Source organism: Siphateles boraxobius, unplaced genomic scaffold (assembly GCF_051911475.1).
Source record: "Siphateles boraxobius isolate OS27281-9 unplaced genomic scaffold, OSU_SipBor_1 1, whole genome shotgun sequence".
Lineage (NCBI taxonomy): Eukaryota > Metazoa > Chordata > Actinopteri > Cypriniformes > Leuciscidae > Siphateles > Siphateles boraxobius.
The window spans coordinates 17,264,504-17,290,047 of NW_027508699.1; the positions used below are offsets into that span (position 1 = coordinate 17,264,504).

A 25,544-nucleotide genomic window follows, 5' to 3' on the forward strand; every position below is an offset into this window, starting at 1 on the left:
TTTAAAATATTACATAAACAGAAGATCCCAATATTTTTGTATGTGCTGTGAAGTGGTTTAAAAAAGGTGTTTTTCAATTAAAGATTCAAAGAAAATTCATTACATTACTAAACCACAGTAAAAACCATGAAATGATTAATGAACCATTTCATTTCATTTCATTTCTGTGTTTATACTTAACATTTGCACCTTGTACTGCATTATGTAATATATTGCACTAGTTATAGTTTTTTTAGACAACAGCATTGAGCTGCTCTCTGCACCTGTATCCTATATATTGCTCTCCTATAATATGTTATTTTATATTTATGTTTAGATTTATTAATTTATATATATTTACTGTTTGCACTTCTGGTCAGATGCTAACTGTGTTTCATTGGCTCTGTACTTTTACTCTGCACAATGACAATAAAGTTGAATCTGAATCTGAATTGTAAATATTCGTTATATCACTCAGACATAGGCTCTATGCAGAAAATAAAGTGATATGGGTTGCCACATTCAGTGTTTCCTTTATATCTTTCCTTTAATATCAGCCATAATTTATTACGGCTTAATTACACAGTAATTAATTTACACAGAATGAAACCCAAGGCAAAAATTGTAAATTATATATAACTCAATCACTGCAATTTATTCAGAACAAACCCAAAATATGTCCGTTTTAAAATCATGAATGAATAGTTCATTCTTTATATTGACAAACAGATCTCTAGAGCAAAAAATAGGCTCAGTGCCTAAACACTACTTGCAGCATGACACTTCTGCTACACAGCATGCTACATGCTATATTGCTGCAACCTGTTAACATGGGTGCAAAAAATAATGTCATACTTAATATATTTTAGATCAAGATTATTTATAAGGCTTAAGACAGCAAACTGAAAGCTACACCAGAGGTCCTCATGATCAAGTATTCGGATGTTGTCTTGGGATCCCCAAAAGCATTTTCAACTAAAAAATTAAACATTTACATTTTTCACTGTGCACTGAGCCTTAGCATCTACTGCAGGGTTGACGAGTCAAGGCAGATCCCAGAGGGAGGCTTTCCTCCGACAAATTAATCCCTGAGAAAAGCAGAGCCAAGTGCTGCATGTACACTCCTCTATTCCCTCAATAATGAAGAATGACTTACGACGCTATACTCGTCCTCACCCCGTGAAATGGCACACACATGCACACACGTTCCTTCGGCTGCCCACCCGAAACTTCTCTATGCATTGACTGTGACTGTTGCCATGGAGACCTGCTTACCTCAGCGCTTCCCGAAGTGCCCCACGCTCGCTCAAAGTCGTGTGCTTGATGTCATCGAAGTTGTTCTCCAAATTCACACAAGACTGTGGGAGTGAAAAACACACAGACATTGTTGGGAGTTGGGACAAAGCGTTCTGAACACAAAAACTTCTACATTTATGTCAGTGTGTCAAATATACAGTGAATTTATTACATTGAGGTTGACATTATTAAAGTAACTTTACTATGTACTTTTCAAGAGCACTTTTGCAATGCTAAGGCTAATTTCATAGCTACCATTGAATGAGGGACATCTGCGAATAAACACATTTCATGCAATAAATATTGAAACGATTTATGATTGTTTTACTCTTTGTTTAGGTGACCATAAATTAAAATCTTCATCATTACAAAATCTGTATGACTTACTTTTTTCTGTAGAACACAATAGAAGGTATTTGGATATTTTAAAGAAAACAGCTTGAGATCATTGGGGAAAAAAAGCACTCTCTCAAAATATCTTCTATGTTCCACAGAAGAAAGAAAATCATACCGTTTTGAAACTTGGAACTATATGAGGGTGAGAAAATGAGATTTTTATTTTTGGGTAAAATACCAAGTTCTGTCATGAAACTCTAGGGGCCCTATTTTAACGATCTAATCGCATGGTCTAAAGCGCATGGTGCAAGTGCACTTAGGGCGTGTCCGAATCCAGTTTAGTAACTAGTTTAATGACGGGAAAAATGGTTGGCGTGCCTGGTCTAAAAGGGTCTCTATTCTCTTAATGAGTAATGGGTGTGTTTTGGGCTTTACATGCAATAAACCAATCAGAGTCTCATCTCCCATTCCCTTTAAATACCAATTGCGCTCGCGCCATGGCGGATTCACTATTTATATGACGGAATTTGATAGTAGAAAGACCGAACACTTCTCCTAGGTTAAAGCATGCAAGAAGACCATCTACGGGACAAGCCGGATTCCACCATATCTTTATGTACACAATAATAATCTTTTACATTGTAATCCTTTCGTTTTTAATATTTGGCATGTTTGTGTGCTGCTGCGAGTCACTGTGTGTTTAACCCTCTGGGGACTAAGCTCTTTTTGGTCCGTTTTCTCTATTTTTACATTTGGGCTTATAAACTATATGTAATGGAGATAGAACACTATGTGTTTGGTATCTATGGATTCAGAAGACCCTAAGCTAACATAAGCACATATGTAATATGTTTATAAAGGAAGTATGAGTGAAAATGTACCATAAACTAGAGAATTTCAAAAACGGAAATTTGATTTTTGGCATTTATTTATCTGTAAATCACACATCACACAACAATAGTGAACAGTTTTTGAACAAAAAATATATTTGTCAAAGCCTTTGCTTGACAGACATGTGTAATTGTTAAATAAAATGTGTAAAGAACAATGAAAAATTTAACTTTATTTACAAATAGTCCCAGGCGCTTCTCTTAGGAATGCTTAGAATTTTCTAAGCAATGCTTTCTCCTCGTCACTCTCCAGTAATTCTTCCAGAGCTTGTTCCACCGTAAATCGTTTACTGCTTGCCATCATAAAAGTGCTAAAACAATAAATAATGCTATAATTGTATGTGTATATATTTATTATAATTATTCTGTCTCTCTCTCATATCTCTGTGCGCTCTCGCTCCGTAAAGCCTTGTTTATACTGGGCGCGTCCGTTCCCTTTCTGTTGTCTCTGCCACGAGAAGCTGTTTGCGTAATAGTATATAGTACCACCCCTTGCAAGGCTACAGAGTCCTCCGATTTGCTAGAATACGTCATGGTAACCTTCCTCTGATTCGGTAAGAAAAATATTCCTCCATCGGCAATTTTTCCATTGGTTGTTGCTCGTGAATCTGCCAAACAACATCGATTTCATTGGCCTTTGACGAAGTCGTATTGCGCAACAAGGAAGTGTGTATACAAGCCGGGTAAGTTTGTTATCACTGTTTTCAGCCGAATCTGAGGAAGACGGTAAAAAAAACAGCACCTCTCTAGCATTAATAGTGTTTAAGATAATTACACATTTGCCAAAGTATGTAATTTTGGGCGGTACCGCCCAATCCGTCCCCAGAGGGTTAATAAGCAGAATGTATGCACGTTGTGGACCCGCCTATAGGCGCACATTACTAACGCGCTCTTTAAATAACAAAAAAATTATAATTGCACAGTCTATTTCATTTGCCTCAAAATAGCAACACGCCATCAATGCGCTTGAACACTCTTTTTCAGACAAGCACGCCCATGGGCGCACAAATGGGTGCAAATGCATTTGCTATTTAAACAACGTGGCGCAACAGGACGTGAAAATGATAACTGCGTCAGGCTGAAACTAGCAAAAAACACTTGCATCGCGCCTGGCGCTGCATTGCGCTGGTTGTATGATAGGGCCCTAGATGGCGCAATTGATATTTACATCGTTTACTACATGGCACAAGCTGATTGGTTCATGTCGCATCTGCAGCCAATGAGCTTGCTGCTCAACACTTAATTAGCTTGTTAGAGTTTGCTATAGGAGTTTGCAGTGCAATTTCAGAGTTCCTTTGAAACCCTCCATCTTCCCCAGTTCCACCTGTATAAATATGCTCCGGGTAATTTTATATATGCTATTTCTGCAGCAGCAGTATGTCTTGCATGCTACAGCAGCGTATCGGTGTTTGTATTGGCAGTGGCAAGTTCCTGTACTTGATTTGCAGCAGCAGGAGCAGCAATAATCTACAACAACAGCAATCAGTATTCGTGGCTAGTTCATGTTAAATAATGTAGTCAACTAATTTTAACAAATGAAACTTTATTATAAAGTGTTACCATAATAACATATATACTGTTTTGAGAAAGCGCCAAGCTTCTATCTGTTTTGTGGCAGTTTAAAATAAGCATTCTGACTCTGAAATGTCTCTAATAAAATATGAATAATTAAAACTGTCTAGTGTTTTAAGATTAACCTTTTGTTTTGACTCGATATGACTTCATTAAATAGAGGGCCAGACCAAAATCTCCTTGTAATTTGCACCCTGAATTATTAATTATTTATAAAATATGACAAATATACTGATTATATTGACCACTGCTGTTACAAGCGGAGAAATATGAGAATGCTTAAATCACAAAGATTCTGTATGCTGTAGATTTAAATATGACCACACTGTAGGATTATGCCGTTGAGTACTGTTCAGAGATTATCCTGCTTTTAAAGATTTATGAGTTTCTACTTTAAAACGGAAGGATTAATTGGTGCCATTTAACACTATAACATGACATGGCTGACATTATCAGTGAAACATTAAAGAGGATTCCCCCACCCCTCCCTTTTTTGGAAGCAAAGTTCAAGCTGCTTAAGCTGTTTTCTTTATTCCATAAGCTAATACAGTTTCACAGAAACCATTGTGACAACTGACTTAAGCTATTTAATGAAATTCAAAGGGATGAGCAGCCAGAAAATTCCCCCGCACATATATACGGCTGAGGCGCCAAGAAAATAAAATCACAACACGATTGAGATTGAGGCTAACCCGATTTCACAGACTAAGTTAATATATGCCATGAGAGAGAGTTACTACGTTTTATTATAACACAGATGGTTGGTGAATAAAAAACCAATCCAGTGAGCCATCTAATATTCTAATATAGTTCTTTTATGAACCTCAACCTCCACTGGATTCGTTTCTTCCACTGGCAACCTTGTGTTGCAAAAACCTCTGCCAAGTTACAGATTCAGAAGAGATAAATCCAGAATACAGTCTGTTATACATTGCACATTTTACATTTTTCAAACGGTGCCTCAATCTGATGCCTTGATTGCCACGAGATGGATTTGCTGGTGTTATTGATACCACTCAAAAGATTACACAGAATAACCTCACCACGTTCAAACATCTAACTATATATAATTTTGACTTGATATCAGAATATTTGAGAGGTGTGGATAGGCATAGTTGTGTCGTTTTGCTGGAATAGAGGCGTGTGTTTTTTGAAAGTTGAAGCATGTTTTCACTCCCTTCACGATCGATCCGACACTGCTCCATCATGAGCATAACATATGTTAACAGCCCATAATACAACTGCATGTCAGCAATAGAGCAATCTTGAAGTACTTTTTGCAGTTTTTCAGATCAAGTATCATAACTGTCGATTTAATAGACATACTGTTATCGATAACAATATTGATAATATTTACCTTGATATAAAAACAGTATATCACCCATCAATAGCCAGCAAGAATTCACAAAATAACAAACTATTAGTAAAGAAACATGGAATTTTCAAACCATCATTAGAAAGATTAAAATATAAAATGTTCAATGAAAAATAACAGTAGAGAGGATGGACATAGAAGACAAAAAAAAAATACGTAGAGAAAAACATAAACTGTTCCTCTCAAATATGGAAATAATATGGAAAGATACATGCAACGGTCTCCTCTTAGATGTCTAATCTAGTCAACAGATCAAACAACCATATCATCATATTAGTATGACGAAGAATGAGAAGTATCTGTTGTCAGCAAATGTGTTTTTTTTGTGTTGTCATTCCAAATGCAAAAATACTTGACCTTGGTCAACCCTGTGTCACAGGAGACTAATCTCAAAGCTTCTGTGTGGTATTAAAACTCATATGTGTGGTAAAATGAAACATAATTACATTTCCAATTACACTGAGGCATTGTTGGGTCTGGGATAACCATTGACATTTTCTCTTGAAATTATGTGTAGCATTTTCCCCTGCAAAGGATTAGTCTAATCCAACATCTTGGGGGCTTTATTATTATTAATTAGACAAAATGCTTAGTGCTGGGAATTGGTAGTATAATTTAACAGCTAATTAATATGCAAGCTCTGGAAACAAGATTTGGTATTTCATCAACACAGTCGCCACATGGTGAAAAGGCATTTAAAATGAACATTTGAATATGCTTATGAGCCTCGACTCACAGGACTCACAGGATATGATAATAATTGAGAGGAAATTTGGAATTTTTAATCCACTTAGGGGATTTGGGGGGAGGGGGGCATCTGCTTATGATGCATTTTTATAATGTCCCCTTTAGGCTTTTGCTGCAGTTTTCTGATGAGTGCTAAAGAATTACTCACTGACAAATTGTAAGCAAAAGGGCAAAAAGAGTCAAAATTTGATTCGCTACAATAATTGGACAAACTAGGCTGCTGGAACTAATTATAAAATTATAATCTTCGGCCCTATTACTGCTCATCAGAGTAATATCATCACAGCCATCACCGACATAATCAATGAATCACCACACCATAAACTACATCACAGAGTACTCATTATCATAGGTAAACTGGGACGAGGTTTGCTCACAGAAGAGAATATGAGGGCTACAGCTTCCAGGAGATTCAGAGAACCTGCCCTAACATATCGATGGCTTATAGTTGTTTTTCTTTAACCTCTAATTTTCAGAAGTACTTTATAACCATAACGCATTGACAAACATCAGCATGTAAACATTTCACAAACAATGAAAGACATGCAAGTTCGGAATGCCATGACAAGGGCTTTTCTTCCCATTGGCTGTTTATATTTAATGTAAAACTCAAAGGCAGCAGTATATGTGATTTTTGGAAAAGTGAGTTATTTCAACCAGCCCATGTGAAGAGTTTGTCTTTTCATTAATTTGTTTATTTTAACAATACTCACATCACAGCTCCTCTCTGGGTTTCTCTTCCAGTGCTTCTTCTCATTCTTCTTAGAGGCAGTGGAATGGAGATTTGCGTAAGTCTTCACCCGTGGGTTCAAGGCAAGGATACTCTGAAGTAAAGTTATATATAAATAAAATCATTATAAGTTCAAAGGACCAATCAATGCAAGATCATTATGGTATGATGTGTAAAAAAAAATCAATGAATGCAGAACAAATAAACTTTAGGCTAAAGTAAACATATGACTGCTGTAATGGTTCTACACACTCTAAGTCAGGGGTTCCCAAACTTTTCAGCCCACGACCCACAAAATAAAGGTGCGAGTGATTCGCGACGCCTGTATCCTCGGAAGTGGTTAAAGTATACAAACATTGCGTGAAACTGTGCACACGCACTAATAGGCATACTTACAACACGAAATAACACAACAGTCAAAACAACCATTATATTATTTTATATTAAATATCAACATCACCTAATGAGATGGGTGCATAGATGTTGGAACGGGGGGGGAGGGGTATTTCGGGAGTGGATGAATTCACATGTTGTGATCCTCTCCCTCGTTCATTTCACCTAGGGGTTCTATTTAATTACCATTTGTTCATTTCATTCATTGCGCCTTGACACCAGTTCAAAAGTCCGTGCAAGAAGCATAACTGTACGTTCACACCGCCGCCGACTTGAGCGCCAAAGAAGCTCTGGCCACCCTGTCGAGGACGCTTGTCAAAAAGTACGGGGAAGCGTATTGAAGCTTGTTGACGCTTTGGTCGCTCTGACGTGACATGAAATGTAAACAGAAAAACAAGCAATACATTGACACTAGAAACCTTTTATAATGACAGCATTTTTATATTGCCTATTCCGCATCTCAACGCACGCATACAGCTTGCCACAAAGAACCGGCCAAAGTAAGGATTGTGCATTAAACATTTGAATTGTTTATTAATAAACTAGTGTTTTCTGTCAGTTTTCGGTTCATTTATGAGGCGCGCTCCAGTTCACGCGCCGGCGCCTCCGTGTCCTAATTATATTGTCTACTTTGCTTTTTATTTATTAATCCAGTCATTTTGTTGATGAAAACATTGATCAAAATGAAGATACAATTTATACAAAACGAAATTTACTTAAAACAAAACTTAATAAGTGGTAAGAATTATGTCTGACCCATTCCAAATGTTTTTCCGATATATGGTGACTCAAGCACTGATGGACCAAAGAGCGCGCATTTTGACATTTGCAGTAAAAACTTGTCATATAAATTCTCAGAAAATGCATTTCATACAAATATATTGAAACGTCTGTTTATATAGGCCTACTCCGTTAATAAAGGAGTCCGGACATTAGAAAACAGGACACAAAAAAATCTTTAACCTTTAGGTAGCAAAATATTTTTTTGAAAATTCTACTAGACTAACGTCACTCATAAATCATGAAATTCCACACTCATAAATCATGAAATTCCACACATCCACCATCTCTTGAGTTTTATTAAAAATCTTTAACTTTTAGGTAGCAAAATATTTTTTAGTAATTCTGTCAATTACACTTCTGGAAATCATCTCGCGACCCCCCCTTGCTGTCTCACGACCCCCTGGGGGGTCGCGACCCCTACTTTGGGAACCCCTGCTCTAAATTACTGTCTCTAGAATGCAATTAATATTGCACCATTCTATGTTATTAATTATGCTATTACAATTGATGCATGTTAAATAATCAGATCATCATTTTCATCAGATTATTGGGTTACATTTTATTTTAAGGTGTCCTTGTTGCAGTGCAATTATACAATTAAGAACTAAGTAATAGTAATTAACTATATGTACTTACTATCTAATTAGGGTTAGGGTTAAGGTTTGGTTTAGGGTTAGTTGCATGTAACTATGCATAATTTACTGTTATTACTATAGAAACTACTGCACATGTAAAATGTGTATGAGGGACACCGTAAAATAAAGTGTTACCGATTATTGATCAGAATATTATTAGTAAATTAACTTGTAATTTACACCATAATAGCCCAGTTATTTTTCACAAATGAAAGTGGCCATTCATTTTTCCCCCTACTGACGTTGGAATAAAAGTTGTCCTTAGATAGCAACATTTGTACATTGTTCCATGTGAGTTCTGTGTAAATAGAGTTAAGCCATTTTTTTTATATACCTGATATACCCTATAAATCATGGCATGCAAATGATTTTTGGGGATAAACATTGCAAAAAAAGCACTTCCAGTATTCAAAAATACCTGCAAGCTGAACATCTCCAAAGCAACTCCACTCTCATTCAGTTAGATGTAATGGAAAAGTAACTTAATACGTTACTCTTTAAAACATTTTAAATGTTCCCTATCAGTCACTCACATTCGACGTAACGTCGACGTGACAACGTAATTGGGATCGCCTTGAGAGTCTAATCTACTTTGAGATTATTAAAACAAGCCAATGCACATTGGCATGCGATAATTGAATCAGCTGCTCTGCTTGCAGCGCGAGCATATAACGAGCAGCAGGTGCGTCGCATATTGTCTTTCACTTCAGAGCCGAGCGGTTCTACGGTTCCTGCTCTACAACCTTCTGACAGTGTTAAACTTCAAAAGAAGAAAACGAGTCTGCTCTTCAGGAGAACGCCTCTTCAAAGCTGGCGTTGGTGTTACAGCGCAGACATCGCTGGACACGATCTCACAGAGAGCTGGAAAAACAGCTGTTTTCACAGCTCAGAATGTTGCGCCTTCAATGAGATTGTGAGTGCTCACATCAGGCTTGCACTATCACCCTGTTTGTGTAGCCACGGTCATCCCTGGGTGCTTTAGCACCAGATAGAGCAGTTTTTCCTGAAAGAGCATACACAGTTCGACACTGCGTCTTTTTCAAGACGTTATTCAAGCCGTGTGTTTCAGGATGCGGTCGTTGCCTATCCTCATGTGACGGCCACGATCACTGTTTCACAGGCCTGGGTTTAAGTGTGCTGAAACTGTGCTCGTGGGTCGTTTATGTTCTCTCTGAGAGCATGACCACGTCGGCTCGTTGTTCGTCTTGCCTTTCTTATTAAGGTTTAAGTGATCAGCGTGCCATGTGCCGTCAAGCTGCTTTCCCGGGTTACACTGGGGGTGCACTGCGACGCGTAATCACCTTGCCCCGCCCCCGTGCCTTCCCAGATGTGTGTGAAAAACTTTTTGCAGTATGGAAGCATTTTGGTGCCAATATGGCAAGCCAAACGTGCCAAAAGCTGCAGAAAGTTTTCTTTCTCACTACCCTAAATGCTGGGGCGGCAGTGCTACTGCAGTCCACCTCTTCCCTGCATGTGACAGCAAACCAGAAAAAAAAAAGAAAAAAGAATTATGGAAGGCCAAAACAGTCATAATGCATAAGGGCAGTTCTGAGTCGGGGTTGAGCTGCGCCTGGTGACTGACCGTCTTTAAAGTCACAGCGCTGGCCCTCAGCCAAATGATGTCCACCCTAGTGGTCCAGAAGAGCCCCCTGGCTAATCCTTGTAGTGGTGTGCAGACGCAGAACAACGGCACCACTGAAACTTTTCAGAGGCTCTTGGGGCATATAGCATCTGCAGCCACGGTATGCTTGGATTACTTCATATGAGGCCGCTCCAACACTGGCTCCAAGACCAAGTCCCGAGATGGGTGTGGCAGAGTGGCACGGGCCTATTCCAAGTAACCCCCTACTGTCGCCAAACTCTCAGCTTGTGGTCGGGCCGTTCGTTCCTGCGGGCAGGTGTTCTCTAGAACAAGTGTCCAGGCACTCCACGGATGCCTATGCCACAGGCTGGGGGGCCATGTACAACGGGCATGCAGCTTCAGTTCTGTGGATGGGGCCTCAACTGCACTTGCACATCAACTGCCTCGAGTTGTTAGCAGTACATCTTGCATTGGGCCGCTTCAAAACGCCGCTACTAGGCAAGCATGTACTGGTCCATACGGACAGCACTGCGACCGTTGCGTACATCAACCGCCAGGGTGGTCTACGCTCCCGCCGCATGTGACAACTCGCCCGCCATTTCCTCCTTTGGAGTCAGAAGCATCTGAGGTCGCTTCGTGCCGTTTATATTCCGGGCCTGCTCAACCGTGCACACGACCACCTCTCATGGCAGCAGTTGCTTCCGGGAGAATGGCGACTCCATCCCCAGGTGGTCCAGCTGATTTTCAGGCACTTCAGGACCGCACAGGTAGATCTGTTTGCTGCCCCGGACGCGTTTCACTGCCAGTTCTATTTTCTGACTGAGGGGACCCTCGGCACGGATGCTCTGGCACACAGCTGGCCCCGGGGCCTACGCAAGTATTCTTTTCCCCTAGTGAGCCTACCTGCACAGACCTTGTGCAAGGTCAGGGAGGATGAGGAGCAGGTCTTGTTAGTTGCGCCGTATTGACCCAACCAGACCTGGTTCCCGGAACTGGGGCTCTTCGCGACAGCCCTCCCGGAACTGGTGTTCTTCGCGACAGTCCCCTCCTTGGCCCATTACTCTGAGGGAGGACCTGCTCTCTCAGAGACGGGGGCACCCTATGGCACCTGCGTCCAGACCTCTGGAAACTCCATGTCTGGTCCCTGGACAGGACGCAGAGGTTCTAGGTGACCTACCCCCAGCGGTAGTTGACACCATCACTTCCGCTAGAGCCCCCTCTACGAGGCGCCTCTATGTGTTGACTGGTGTTCTTCTCACAAGGAGAACACCCGAACTCGCTCGATCAGAGCTGTGCTTTCCTTCCTGCAAGATGGGTTGGAGTGAAGGCTGTCTCCCTCCCCCCTTAAAGTGTATGTAGCTGCTATCGCCGCACATCACGATGCAGTTGAAGACAAGTCGTTGGGAAAGCAAGACCTGATCGTCAGATTCCTGAGGGGGGCGAGGAGACTATATCCGCCTCGCCCACTCTCTGTACCCTCGTGGGATTGTCTCTGGTCCTTTCAGCTCTTCAGAGACCACCCTTTGAGCCTTTTCAATCAGCTGAGTTAAAATTCTGTCTGTACTGTAAAACAGTACTCCTGGTTGCATTGGCCTCCATCAAGAGGGTTAGGGGATCTGCATGCATTTTCGGTCAACGAATCGTGGCTAGAATTCGGCCCGGCTAACTCTCACGTGATCCTGAGAACCCAGCCTGGATACGTGCCCAAGGAACCTACAAGCGCTACCTTCGGTGGAGGCAGACCCAGCCCTGGCTTTTCTCTGTCTTCGCCTTTACGTGGACAGAACGCAAAGCCTCAGGACCTCAGATCAGCTCTTCGTCTGTTAAGGATGCTAGCAGAAGGGAAAGGCTGTCTCCAAGCAGGGGATGGCCCACTGGATAGTGGATGCCATCGCCTTGGCTTACGAAGGCCAAGGCGTGCCTTGCCCACCCGGGTTGAGAGCCCACTCCACTAGGAGTGGCGCTTCTTCTTGGGCGCTGGCACACGGCGCCTCGCTGACAGATATCTGTAATGCTGCGGCCTGGGCGACACCTTACACGTTCGCTAGGTTTTATAGCCTACGCGTTGAGCTGGTTTCTTCCTGTGTGCTCGCTACCAAAGTTCCCGCTCTAGTGTCGGCTTGCTGCGCCACTCCCCTCCACATGGAGCGGATATGTGCGCTTTTTCGCTCCAGTTGAGTTCCCCACCCAGGCGAACCCTGTAGAGTTCCTCCGCACCCCTTCGATAGCTGGATATTGCGGAGCGTCCAACGCCAGGCCTAGTGCTCGTAGGCTTGTGTAACTTGTGCTAGGCTGGGTTCCATATATGGTGATCCCTGCGGCGATCCCATATGCATATTCTTCCACGACCAACTCCCTGCGGTGAGCCCGTGTCTTTCCCTTGGTAGAGTCCACCCTGCCGTCACTGTCTGGTGTAGCTCCCCCTTCTCAGGCTGGAGCCACCCCAGTGACTAGGGTTGGGTATCGGTTGGGTTTTATCCGATACCAGTACCCACTCTGTATTTTTAAAACGGTTTCGGTGCTTGAACGGTTCTTGAAACGGTACTTAAGAAAACGAAACCGCACACACTTTGTCAAAAAATAATACCCTTTTATTTACAGGGCCAAACTGGAGATAATATTAACTTAAATCTTTAAACAATATAAATACAAGTAACATATGGTAATAATAAATAGACCAATATAAAATAAAAATTCACATTTACATAATATCAAATAAAACAATATTGTATCAAACAATGTACTAATACTGGAGATTAATAGAGATTACTACCAGGGTAATCTAATCTCGACATGGCTCCAGGTTCCCATGTTTTGTCTGCTTGAACCAGTCATGTATGTTATCTGGTCATTGTACAAATTACGCAGCGCTTAGCTTGGCGAGTTTGGTATTTCGTTCCCACTGCGTCTTAGCTACGCAGCTTTGAGTGAACCTATGAAAGAGAACGTCTCTGGTTACTGTATGTTCTCTGAATAGGGAACGAGACGCTGCGTTCGCTGCCAAGCTCCTCGCGCTGCCGACAAGCTTCCTTTTTCGGCAGAGAAATCTGAGGAGCAGAGGAGGCACGCGCTAATATAATATGACGAGGCGGTGCCCGCGCCATCAGCCAATGGATTGGCGTGATTCTATATGGGCTTCAGACAATCGGCACACCCAGAGGGCATTCTGACGCGTAATTTTACACGTGAAATGCAGCCAAACCTTGGAGCGTTTTGTCTTCGGCATCTTCATTTATCCCCTCGCTATCAGCAGACGTTCTGGGAGTCTCCCGCATATTGATAACGGCTCCCTGATGCCCGCAAATTAGTTAAAATCTCCCGGAATCTAGAGCGAGCGAGCAAGAGCGCGCATGCGAGACTGAACAGACTGTGCTCCAAACCGTATAGTGCGCGCACGGCGGAGAGGGAGAGAGCGAGAGAGCTTGCGTGTGTGCGTCTCATGACACAGAGAGTCAGGCACCGAAATCAGGCACCGAAACTTTCGTTCTTATTCAGTCTGGTTACTACCGTTTACGTCAGAACCGGTTCCCTATTGGCACCGCGTTTCGGTACCCAACCCTACCAGTGACATTCCATATGTTGCATTGCCCCATCTGGCCAGTCCATATCTGTATTCTCCACATGTTACCTCCCTTCGGGCAGGTTGCTGACCATCGCTGTACGGCCGAACACGTCTCGGCTCCCCAACGTAAAACAATATGCGACACACCTGCTGCTCATTATATGCTCGCGCAGCAAGCAGAGCAGCTGATGCAATTATCGCATGCCAATGTGCATTGGCTCGATTTAATACTCTCAAAGTAGATTGGTCTCTCAAGGCGATCCCAATTACGTCATGACGGCAACGTTATGTTTCCCGTTCCCTCCTTCAGGGAACGAGGGTTACATTAGTAACCGAGACATTTTTTTCCCCCCCAGAGTAACTCAATTTTGGAACAAATTACATATTAAAGAAACATTCTCCAACACTGAATAATATGACTAGTTTTACAGCATGAATAAAGAAAAAGCAAAGACAATCATGCAGTTGTGTTCCACAAACATGACAGCATTTTAAATCATTGATATGAACTACAAAGCACATTCAAGCCAAGGTCCTTCAAAGCCGTCTGTGACAACACTGATTAGAACGCCAGTGCAGCGGGGCCAATAAAGCGGGGTCCGACTAAAACAGTAAAGTGTGAAATGAGAGCCATGATGGGGACCATCATCATTTGATTCAGGAGCAACCTTCATTTCAAATACGCACCGCACGGCACCTTCACGCCTGCCAGTCAAATCACCCCACCACACTCGAGAAGCTGAAGGCAGGCACCAGTGTGGGATCTTTTAATGGAACACAATTAACAGGAAGTTTACTGAGAGAGAGGAGAACAAGTGAGGGAAAAGCAACCATTACCATCACACTAATACAAATTTCATGCCGTAGTGTAAAAGAATACCATGTCCACAGTCATTTCACTGTGCTAAAAACACTATCTGACAAAGGCCAAAACAGCAGGCCAGGAGCAAATTGAAATAAGCTACTTTGGCATTCTAGCCCGTAAGCCAGGTGTCAGAAAAACCTTCACCCAAAAAGAGGACACTGACAGAAATTCCTGACATGACATTTGGATGCTGTGGTGACTGTGCGTTATCTGTGTGAATATTTGTCCAATTAATTCAGTTTACAGTCATGCACCATTCATCCCCTAAACAAATTTCAATGTTGTTTTTGCCATTTTACGCAACAAAACTTTCCGAATGACTTGTGAAGAAACATGTTTGACAACAAATATAGTGAGAGGGAGGAAACAGTCCTTCCAGGTTGTTTCCATTTACTCTTAGAAGCATTTTTGAAGATTATTGATAACACTATTAATATGTAGCATGTGTAAATCATTCTTTGTTGTTGTTTTTTTGGAGGTAAAGAGCACTAAGCTGGAAAGGTAGGTCTTGCAGGAAACTTTAATATTTTAATTTTTTTATTATAATTTTATTCTACAAGTAGGGATGAGCAAAGGCACCCAAGTACTTGAAAATGACAGCAATGATAGATCATGAAAGTATTCCTACATTTTTTTTTCTAACCTCAAAACATAGGGTAACAACTATGGCAAGCATAGAGCATAAATTGGATATACACACGACAAAACACCAGTGCTGGATGATGAATTGCTAACTTATATTGACTTAAGTTAACATTATTTTATGAAACTGCAACGCATATGGCGGAATGCATCCCGCCGCAGCTGCCTCTAGAAGCCAGTTCCCATAGAAACCTGAGATTCGTGCTTAGGTTTGAACATGCGCATTGGCTCATCTAGTCTGAAAAATACGCTTTTTTAACAGTATGATGAAAATGACATTTATGATGTCAGATAATGTCAGATGTTGTTGCTGATTTGAAATTATATGTTATTTAATAGTTAGCTCGGCAAGCAGTTTTTGAGATTCCAGGATTACCCTATTCAAATAGACAGGACTTGGTCTTGGATGCCCAAAATAGCTGCCTAGAGGTGTTGCAAATATAGCCGCCAAGTGAACAAACTTTCCTTGAAAGGGACTTTGTTAGCAATTTTTGGCTATTTTTAGCACAGCTTGAACTAGTTGGAATTTATAATCTTAAATAGTATTGCTTAAAGGAAATTCTTTGTTTTCATTCATTTCAGAGACATGACAAAAACATGAGGATTGCACAGTATTGTTCCCTTGCTGGGACTGCTGATAACTGAGTCAGTCAAGCTACTGTTTATTTGCTGTAATAGGCTCAGTCTGAGAAGCAGAAGTAATAATGTGCGAGTTAAGCCATGTTTGACCAGTCGCAGATGAACATATTTGAAAATGGACGGCAACCTCAAAGTGGCACACAGTCCAGACAGAGCCGAAAGGCATAAACAAACACGTTTTAATGATAAATGAAGAACACTTAATAAAGGCAAGTACAGAAATATGCCTTGTATGTTTAGAATGGCAATGTTTTTGGAGTGACGGCTGTTTCTTGAAAGCAATGAAAAACATGGTGCACCTTTACCAATTAGATCAATATTGTGTAAGGGGAAACACATCTATAAGAAGAAAAGATCTATATAAGAAGAGATCAATATCTCTTCTAAAGTCCCTCTGTGACAGTTAAACAAGCTCTAGATGGAAATCAGTCTATTTCATGCCAAATAGGCTTTTAGTGGAACAAAGATGGAAATGAAAGTGTGGCTCCACGTTTATGACCAAAATGAGGGTTACTATGCGTAGTTATTGCTTTTTGTGTATTCACTTGTAAAGGTTGTAAGGTAATTGTGAGATTTCATGGGTTTCTTTTACCATATACACAGTAAGCCTTCATGAGATTGAACTCAGTTCACAAGAGGCTATATCGCTTTGTCGCTTGAAATAAAGCCTGTTTTAAAATGTCAGCAAGGTTCGAGTTTCATCTGTGAGGTAGGCATCTCCTATCAAAATACCACAGCATCGAGTTGAAAAAAAAAGCAGAGAAATTCAACAGAATGAAATCACAGCAGAATCGCATACTGAAGAGCAAGTGTATACATTTCATTAATACATGGCTTTCTAGACAGGCTTTGGCTAGAGAGAGAATGCATTTTGAGCTACATGTGATGTGCTGTGTTTCATTTCCACAGGGAGAGCTCTGGAGACTGGCTTTATCACTCTCTGCTGGTCATAGAGATCCACTGAGACAACAAATCAATACTGGCTTTTTCCTGCCAAAGCAAGCAAAATCTGCTCCCTATCCAGAAAAAGAACAGTGAATATGATCAAATTATTGATCAATATGATCAAGTCATCTGATTTCAGTCATATATATATATATATATATATATATATATATATATATATATATATATATATATATATATATATATATATATACATATACATATACTTGTATGTATATATATAATATATATATATATATGCCATTTAAGTCCACTTAAAATTAGTAAAGTATTTATAATTATTAGTAATTTAGTAATTAGTTATTAGTAATAATTATTTTTATTTTGAAATTATTTACCCCCCATGGTAAATATGATAAAAGATGGCTGTAAAAAATTAATCTTTTTTATCATTTTGATATTTAATTTTTTTTAAATGCTAAAATCTAATCTTTTATTGAAGTTTTTCTCCAAAACACATTGGGAACAATTATGTGCCCCCTTTTATTAAATATGTTTTGCAACCTCCTTTTTCCAAGAGAACTGCAGAGTATTTCATTTTACACATGGGGTACTTTTTTATCCCTGTATGAACCAAACCCATATTAAGTGTTTGCTGCCAAAAAGCTATTTTTTGTTGTTGTTTTGTTTCATCTGTCCATAGAACGTTTGAAAAGTAACTGACACTACTGGAACTTCAAATGGGACAGGTTTCTTTAGTCAGATAAAACAAAACAAAAATTAGCTTTTTTGGCAGCAAACACTTAAGATGCTTTTGGTTCATAGAAGGATAAAATGAAATACTGTCTCTTTAATGCTATCTTTTATCTTCAAACAGGACAGTGATCCAAATACAAACATCAAAATCAAAACAAAAATGGGTCACTGAGCACAAAACCAAGCATCTGCAATGGCCATCCCAGTCCCCAGACCTGAACCCTATAGAAAATGAGTGGGCTGAACTGAAGAGAAGAAACACCAACATGGATCTGGCAATCTGAAGGATCTGGAGAGATTCTGTATAGAGGAATGGTCTCTGATCTCTTGTCAGATGTTCTCCAAACTCATCAGGCATTATAGGAGAAGACTCAGAGCTGTTATCTTGGAAAAAGGAGGTTGCAAAAAGTATTTAATAAAAGGGGGCAAATAATTTGTTCCCAACGTGTTTTGGAGAAAAACATTTAGCCTACTTCATAATGTGATTTCCCCCACTTTCAATTATTTTACTTCAATGAAAGGTAAAATTTTTGCTATTTTTTTTTATAAAATATAAAAACAATGCAGATTTATTTTTTTACACCCATCATATATATGACCATCTGTTCAAAGATTTGCATGGTCACAAATTTGCTTTTTATTGTTTGACCTAGAAATCTTAAATATATCTTATTTTATTAATTTTTATTTAATAACATTTCTTTGTTTTACATTTTTTAAAGCACTAAAACCTTAAGTTTTAAATTAGATTTTGATCCCCAATGTGAGTTTCAATGTTGAACCTTTAAATGGCACTTTTAAATGTTAAAATTATAAATCACAGCAACCCAGAACATAGAGTCCACTAAAAGTAAGCTTTTGTCTCTGTCTAAATGAGGTTGTGTGTTCTCCACTACAATTAATACTAATGAAACATCATCCAGATCCAGAAAGGGGCAAATTCATGACTAAAAGCATTTATGCAATGATCTCAATGTAGGCAACTTGACCCCTTTCCAAAGCACACTTTATCTTTCATAACACAAACCCCTCCCTCCCTAAGGCGGAATAGTTAAACACAATCTACAGAGATTCTTGCCTAGTCTTTTTCCTGAAATCAATACAGGAATTGATACTCCATAGCTGCAATGAAGCCACAGCGCTCCAGCAGCCCAGCAATGTTCAGCACAAGCCCAGAATATCATTTAGTCCTGTAACATAATTATAGAGAGTAATACAGATAATTTGGCATCAACATCATCTTGCTCAGCTTAAGGTCTCCTGAAGCTTCTATTCAATTTTCAGAAAATGTAAAGACTGAAAAGGGGGTTTATTCACGCAGAAAAGCACGGCTGATCATTGGCTAGGCATCTATGGGAGGCCTGCTAATATTCTTTTAACCAACCATGTTCACACATGCTTCACATTATTTTGATTAAAAAGGTATTAAACATTCATTAAAGAAATACTAAAGAATGTTTTTGTCCATACAAATGAAAGTCAATGGGGTCCAATACAACACTGGACCACATTGACTATTGTTATATGGACAGAAAAAAACTTATTTTGTGTTCCACTGAGGGGAAAAAAAGTCATACCGGTTTGGAACAACATGAGGGTGCAAAAATAACGACAGAATTTTTTTTTTTGTGTGAACTGTGCCCAAACGGTTGCATAAACTGATTAATTTTATATTTAACAACATTATTACAACATTATTTTCCTGTTATCTCTGTAAAGCTGCTTTGAAACAATCTGTATTGTAAAGAGCACTATATAAATAAAGGTGACTGATTAGACTAGCCTTACAAGTTAGTCATTATAACTACAGTCAGAAATATTGGTCTGAAATATAAGACTGGTTGGCTAAGTGCTAGTTAGACTAGTTCTTAAGAGACAGTCTTGGACTATACTACGACCAAACTGAGAAAATCTATCTATTAATGTTTATCATTTCAAACTAAGGGAAAGGTATCAGGGTGGAACAATTTCAAAATCCTGCATTCCAGAGAAGAGGCCAACCATGCCGACCAAAGGGTCTGAACAGGGTGTTTGTGAACAGATTTCTTAATACCGCTCACTAGTGCCTAGGATAATCATTGACTTAGGGTCATGAACCAGCTGAGTGGATGACAGTATGATAACCCAAGCTGAAGGGTTGCTGGCTCACCAATGTCCTTTAAAACACTTACATTTTTTATGCAACAGCATAAAAATGTTTAATTTAAAAACTAAATGTTTTTATTTTGTTGAATTCTGGTATCTTCAGATCTACAAAATTCTACGATTCTGCTAAAAATGTATAAAACATACATCATAAAATGATTAAAAATCTTTTGTTTTGTTCACAGAGAAAGAATGGTGTACTTCCCTTGTGCAATCTCACTGCATGTGTCCTATTCAACAGATCGCAAAACTCACGGTTTTAATGTTGAGTCACGGACCGGACCATTGTCACAGCAAAAACTACAAGCCTAACTAATAAAGTTCAATCATTGTTAAAGACATGTGTACAGTTAGTAAAATAAAATAAGAACAAATACACTAATTACAACAAGCATGAATAAATACAATCTAACTGTTTCAAAACAATTCACTGGAGGCGAGCTGGTGGGGACCCAAACGCAAACTTTAATTTTAAACATTAATCAAACACAAAACAAAGGCAGGGCAAGGCCTGTAACAAAACAAGAACAATGATAGCAATATACAAGATGAGAAACATACAATCCACAACAAAGACACAGGGCAAACATGAGGGCTTAAATACACTGACTAATTACAAGACAAGGAACACCTGTGAACAATGATCAGACAATTAACAAATGACAAGACACATGGCAGGATCACATGACAGGAGTCACGTGACAGACAAGAACAAGGAACAAGACACAAAACGTCCTGGTTGCGTATGCAACCCACCGTTCCCTGAAGGAGGGAACGGAGGACGTAGTCGACGCGACTGAAATGGGATCACGCTAGGGAGCCTATCATCTTCGAGTACTATTGAACGAGCCAATGTAATTGGCGTGCGTGATTCGCATCACACACTCCGCCCCCGCGACGCGGGTATAAATACGGAAGTGGATGCACGCACTAGTTGCTTTTCGCTGAGGAGCCGAGAGTAACCCGGGGTCAGCGGTGGTCCAGCGGTAGTGGCAAGGGGACTACGTCCTCCGTTCCCTCCTTCAGGGAACGGTGGGTTGCATACGCAACCAGGACGTTCCCTTTCAGTCGATAACGTCGGACGTAGTCGACGCGACTGAAATGGGATCAACCATTGAACACGCCACTAACGCTGCCACCTTCCAGTGCCTAAACCAAAGCCTCCTGATGCCCCCGCAAACTTAAGGCGGGGAAGGACAGGGCTTAGGCCAGGGAAGTCACTGCTGTTCCTACAGGACCACTGGGAAAGCGTTCCCCGTACGTTGGAAGGAAGGGACGCTGCGGAAGCCACATCCAACCCGAGGGAGGAAATGTGGAGAATACACATATGAACTGGGCGGAAACCGGGCAGTCTAACATATGGAATGTCACTGGGGTGGCTCCAGCCTAAGACGGGGGGAGACACACCGGACAGTGACGGCAGAGAGACTCTGCCGAGGGAAGACACGGGCTCACCGCAGGGAGCCGTATCGTGGAAGAATACACATATGGGGTCACCGAAGGGACCGCAACATATGGACCCAGCCTAACACAGGTTCCACACTGCTTACGAGTGGTAGGCCTAACACCAGACGTTCCGCACGTCCGACGTCGGAGGGGTGTGGAGGAACTCAACAGGGTTCAATTTTAAGGGAACTCAACTGGAGTAGAAAGGCGCACGTATCCAGTCCATAGGAGGGGAATGGCGCAGCAAGCCGACACTTGAACCGGGCTCACGGTGAAACTGGCTTCATGAGAAGGGAGCCCACGGGAAGCAGCGGTTCAACTAGGTGTCGTCCAGCCCCCAACTCTAGAATCTGTTTAGCAAAGTATATCGTCAACGCCCAGGCGGAGCACTTTACACTCATCATAGAGGAGCTCAACACCTAAGTGGACATGTTGCATCTCGGATCTTTGCCGAAATGAAGGCAAGCACTAAGTGCAACTTCGCATGGAAACAGCCTTCCCTCTCTGCTGAATTCCAACAGATACTTGAAGAGCTGGTCTGAGGTCTATGACTTGCATTCTGTACACATCCAAGCGAACGGACAGAGAAGCCAGGGCTGGATCTGCCTCCTCCAGGGCAGCGCTTGCAGGCTCACCACCTGCTCCTATTACGGGAGAGGTAGGAACCTTGGGCACAATCCGAGCCGGGGTCTCAGCTTGTGAGAGTTAGCCGGCCCAGACTCCAGGCACAATACGTTGACCGAAAGTGAGCAAGTCCCTACCCTCTAGTAGAGACCACGCGAGCAGGAGAACTGATATAACAGAATTTTTAACTCACTGCCTGCAGTGGCTCAGGGGCGGTCTCTGCAGTGCAGTCGCACCAGGGACAAGGCCCAAGAGGATAAAGAGGGACACAAGGATTTACAAGACCTTGCTCCTCAGGAACCTGACGACCAGAACGTGCTTCTGCATACTTCTGCAACACGATGAGCGTCGTTTAAACACCGAGGCAACATCATTTTGAGGGTGAAGGAAAACAGCCTACTGCAACCCATTTTGCAGGAAAGAGAGCACTGAAGTGATCGAAAGCTTTCAGGATCTCCTCTGGAGAGAAGACGCACTCAACGACTAGGTTCCACTTCTAAAGGCGTAAGCACGCTACCCAATTCTAGGGGGTGCTCGCAGAAGTGATGGTAACTATCACATGTTCTTGTGATAGCCACCTGAACCTCCGCGTTCAGATGTAAGACCGCCCGGAATCTCCGGGGGAAGAACGCGTGTGCCATCGTGCCCCGTCCCCGAAAGAGTTTCCAGGGGAAGTCAGGAAGGCTGTTGAAGGGAACCAGGTCTAGTTGGGCCAATAAGGGGCAACTATGAAGACCTGTTCCTCTCCTGACATGGCACGTAGGTGCAAGTGACGGGCGCAAAAGACAGGAGCATTGCTCAACACAACATGTGAAGATCACTGGGCTTCAGGAGCATTTTCTGCTCAGCACTTGGGTGTGACAAGTTCACTGAGCTTCAGGAGCATTCCTGCTCAACACCTGAGTGTGATAAACTCACCGAGCTTCAGGAGCATTTCTGCTCAACACCTGAGTACGAAGAACCTCACTGAGCGACAGGAGCATTTCTGCTCAGCACTTGAGTGTGACAAGTTCACTGAGCTTCAGGAGCATTACTGCTCAACACCTGAGTGTGATAAACTCACTGAGCTTCAGGAGCATTTCTGCTCAACACTTGAGTGCGAGGAACTTCACTGAGCACCAGGAGCATTTCTGCTCAGCACTGCGTGTGATGAATTCACTGAGCTACCTGTGATGGACTCACTGAGCTACAGGAGCATTGCTGCTCAACACCTGAGTGCGATGAACTTCACTGAGTTTCAGGAGCAATTCTACTCAACATGAAGAGTGATGATTTCACTGACTTGCAGGCGCAAGGCGACCATGAGTCGCAGTCACTTTTAGAAGGCTCACTGGGGTTAAACGCATTTCTGCGGGCCCCTGGGGCCGCTGAGTCCCAGTGTTTGTCCAAGGGTAGTCCGCTCGGTTTACCCAAACACTGGCGGAAAAATAAAACCGGGGGGGCAACTGAGCGGCCCCGGAATGGTCATGACCCAGCCGGACCCAGGGGATGGAGTCTCCACTTGCCCTGGCTATAACTGTCGTGAGGCTCGATGGCGGCACGATTGAGTAAGCGGGAGGAGTGGAATAAGGCGCCCTCAGAAGCGTCTGACTCCAAGGAGGAGGTGACGGGTGAGTTTGTGACATGCAGGGGAAGCTTGCGCAACGGTCGCAATGTCTAACAACTCGAGGCACGAATGCCCGTGTAGTCGGGGGTCGCCCAGGCCCCCGTTAAAACACGCCCTTTGTACATGGCCGCTCTGTTGAAGAGGGTTTGGCAGCAGACCGGGATGAACTATAGTCACACAGGGTGAGCTGCTCTGCCACGGTCACCTCGGGACTCGATCGTGAAGCTAGCGCTGAAGCGGTCACATATGGAGGGAGCCAAAGGCTGCGACTACCATATACCCCAGGAGCCTCTGAAAGTTCTTTCAGTGGGACCCTTTCTCACTTCAACACCAGCTGAACACATTCTCATTGGAGAGACATGTTGGACCGAGTACCTCTCCAAAACTAGAAAAGAGATACTCAGCCCGTGGGCGAGATTACTCTCTTCCAGTTGACCTGAAGACCCAACGGGCTCTGGGGCACTCGAGGGGAAGGACACTGTACCGATACTCCACCCTTAGACGCAACACACAGGATGGCCTGCGGTGCGGGAGGTAGAGATCTGAAGCACATGTCTTTCAGGTCAAAGCTGCAGACCAATCTTGGGCCAAGATGGTCACGACCCACCACCTAGTAGCACGAAGAACGAGTTTACAACTGGCCTTCGTACCGGCTGGAGGAGCGGCTATATCAAATCCTTCGCCAGCAGGATAAGATAAGCACGCACAAGTCAGGAGCACTGCTCAACACTCGGTGTGATGAATATCACTGAATTTTCAGGAGCACGTCTGCTCAACACCTAATGTGATGACTATCACTGACTTGAGCGGGGTAGCCGAGCCTGAGGTGGGGCAGCAAAGTAGAGAGAGTGGTGTTAGTGTGCTGTGCAACACTTACCTGTCTCCAGAAGCGGCAGGGGGCGCGTGAGAAGGCGGATGACCGGGTCCTCGAACGCACCAAGCTGCCTGCTGGCGACCAAGGGGGAGCTGAGGGGTGTAAGGCTATACAGGGTCACACCCGCCAGACTGGCCCTCTTGGGACCCAGGAACAGATGAAATTGCTCTCTCTTTGAAGTGTGGGTACCGCTTGCTCCGCTTTTCTTTTTTTTTTTTTTTTTAGGGAGCCAGCGGCGGAACAGACACACACACAAACAAAGGCTCCACCCGGCCCTCACCCGGGGGGAGGGAGTGATCGTGCCACTCCAAGAGTATCTCATCCATTCCTGGGCGGCCCGCTCCGGAATGCTTTCGCTGTCGCTTGCCACCTGGCTTGGCAGCGCCTGGAGCGGGCTGGGCGTCTCTACTGCGGCCGGCTCCCTGCTGAGGCCTGGGTGGAGGCTACTGCGGAGGGCCAGCAGGAGCGGCGGCCGGAGAACGCCCACGGCGACGAGCAGGCGGAGGAGCTGCCACCGGCGGCGGGTGGAGGCAGCAGCTGGCCACCGGGGCAGGATGTGCCGGATGACCTCCGTCTGCGCTTGAGCGGCAGAGAACTGTTTGATGCAGTTCTCCACCGCGTCGCCGACCAGCCCAACCTGGGAAATTGGGGAGACCAGGAACCGAACCTTGTCCGCATCCGCCATACCAACCAGGCTGAGCCAACGAAGGCGCTACTGGACCACCAAGGTGGACATCGCCAGACCGATCACGCACGCTACGACACCCGTACCCCGGAGGGTGAGGTCGGATGCAGTGCGGTGCTCACCTATGAGCGCACGGTCTGGATTACCCTCGTGCATGCCATGGGTGCCCTAGCCTGCAGCAACGCCATGGCACGCAAGAGGAAGGGGCTTGCCCACAGGCTTTGTAAGCTCTGCCCGTCGGAACGGACGAAACTCACAGGCCTTAGGGGGGAGACGAGGATCCCCCCAAAAGGCAGCGGCTGCCGGACACAGGTGCACCTGTGTCGACAGACCGCTCCAATGGAGGGACACCTCGCAACCCTTCACCGTTCCTCCATCAAGGGTAATGAGGGGGAAAAGCTATTCAGGCAGTTTCTGGCAGAGAAAGATGCTGTTCACCACCTGATAAGCTCTCCATGCATTTCGGGAAAGAAAGG

The 25,544-nt window shown here is 42.9% G+C and overlaps 1 protein-coding gene across 1 annotated transcript in view; it reads right to left on the bottom strand.

Moving 5' to 3' along the window:
• dpydb (dihydropyrimidine dehydrogenase b) overlaps positions 1-25,544 on the bottom strand; it is a 202,947-nt gene that overhangs the window by 171,596 nt on the left and 5,807 nt on the right. The window contains exons 2-3 of the mRNA XM_077225503.1: positions 6,909-7,019; positions 1,255-1,337 (exon numbers count right to left, since the gene is read on the bottom strand). Of these exons, the coding sequence (XP_077081618.1) occupies positions 1,255-1,337; positions 6,909-7,019 (194 nt within the window). The remainder of the gene's footprint in view (positions 1-1,254; positions 1,338-6,908; positions 7,020-25,544) is intronic.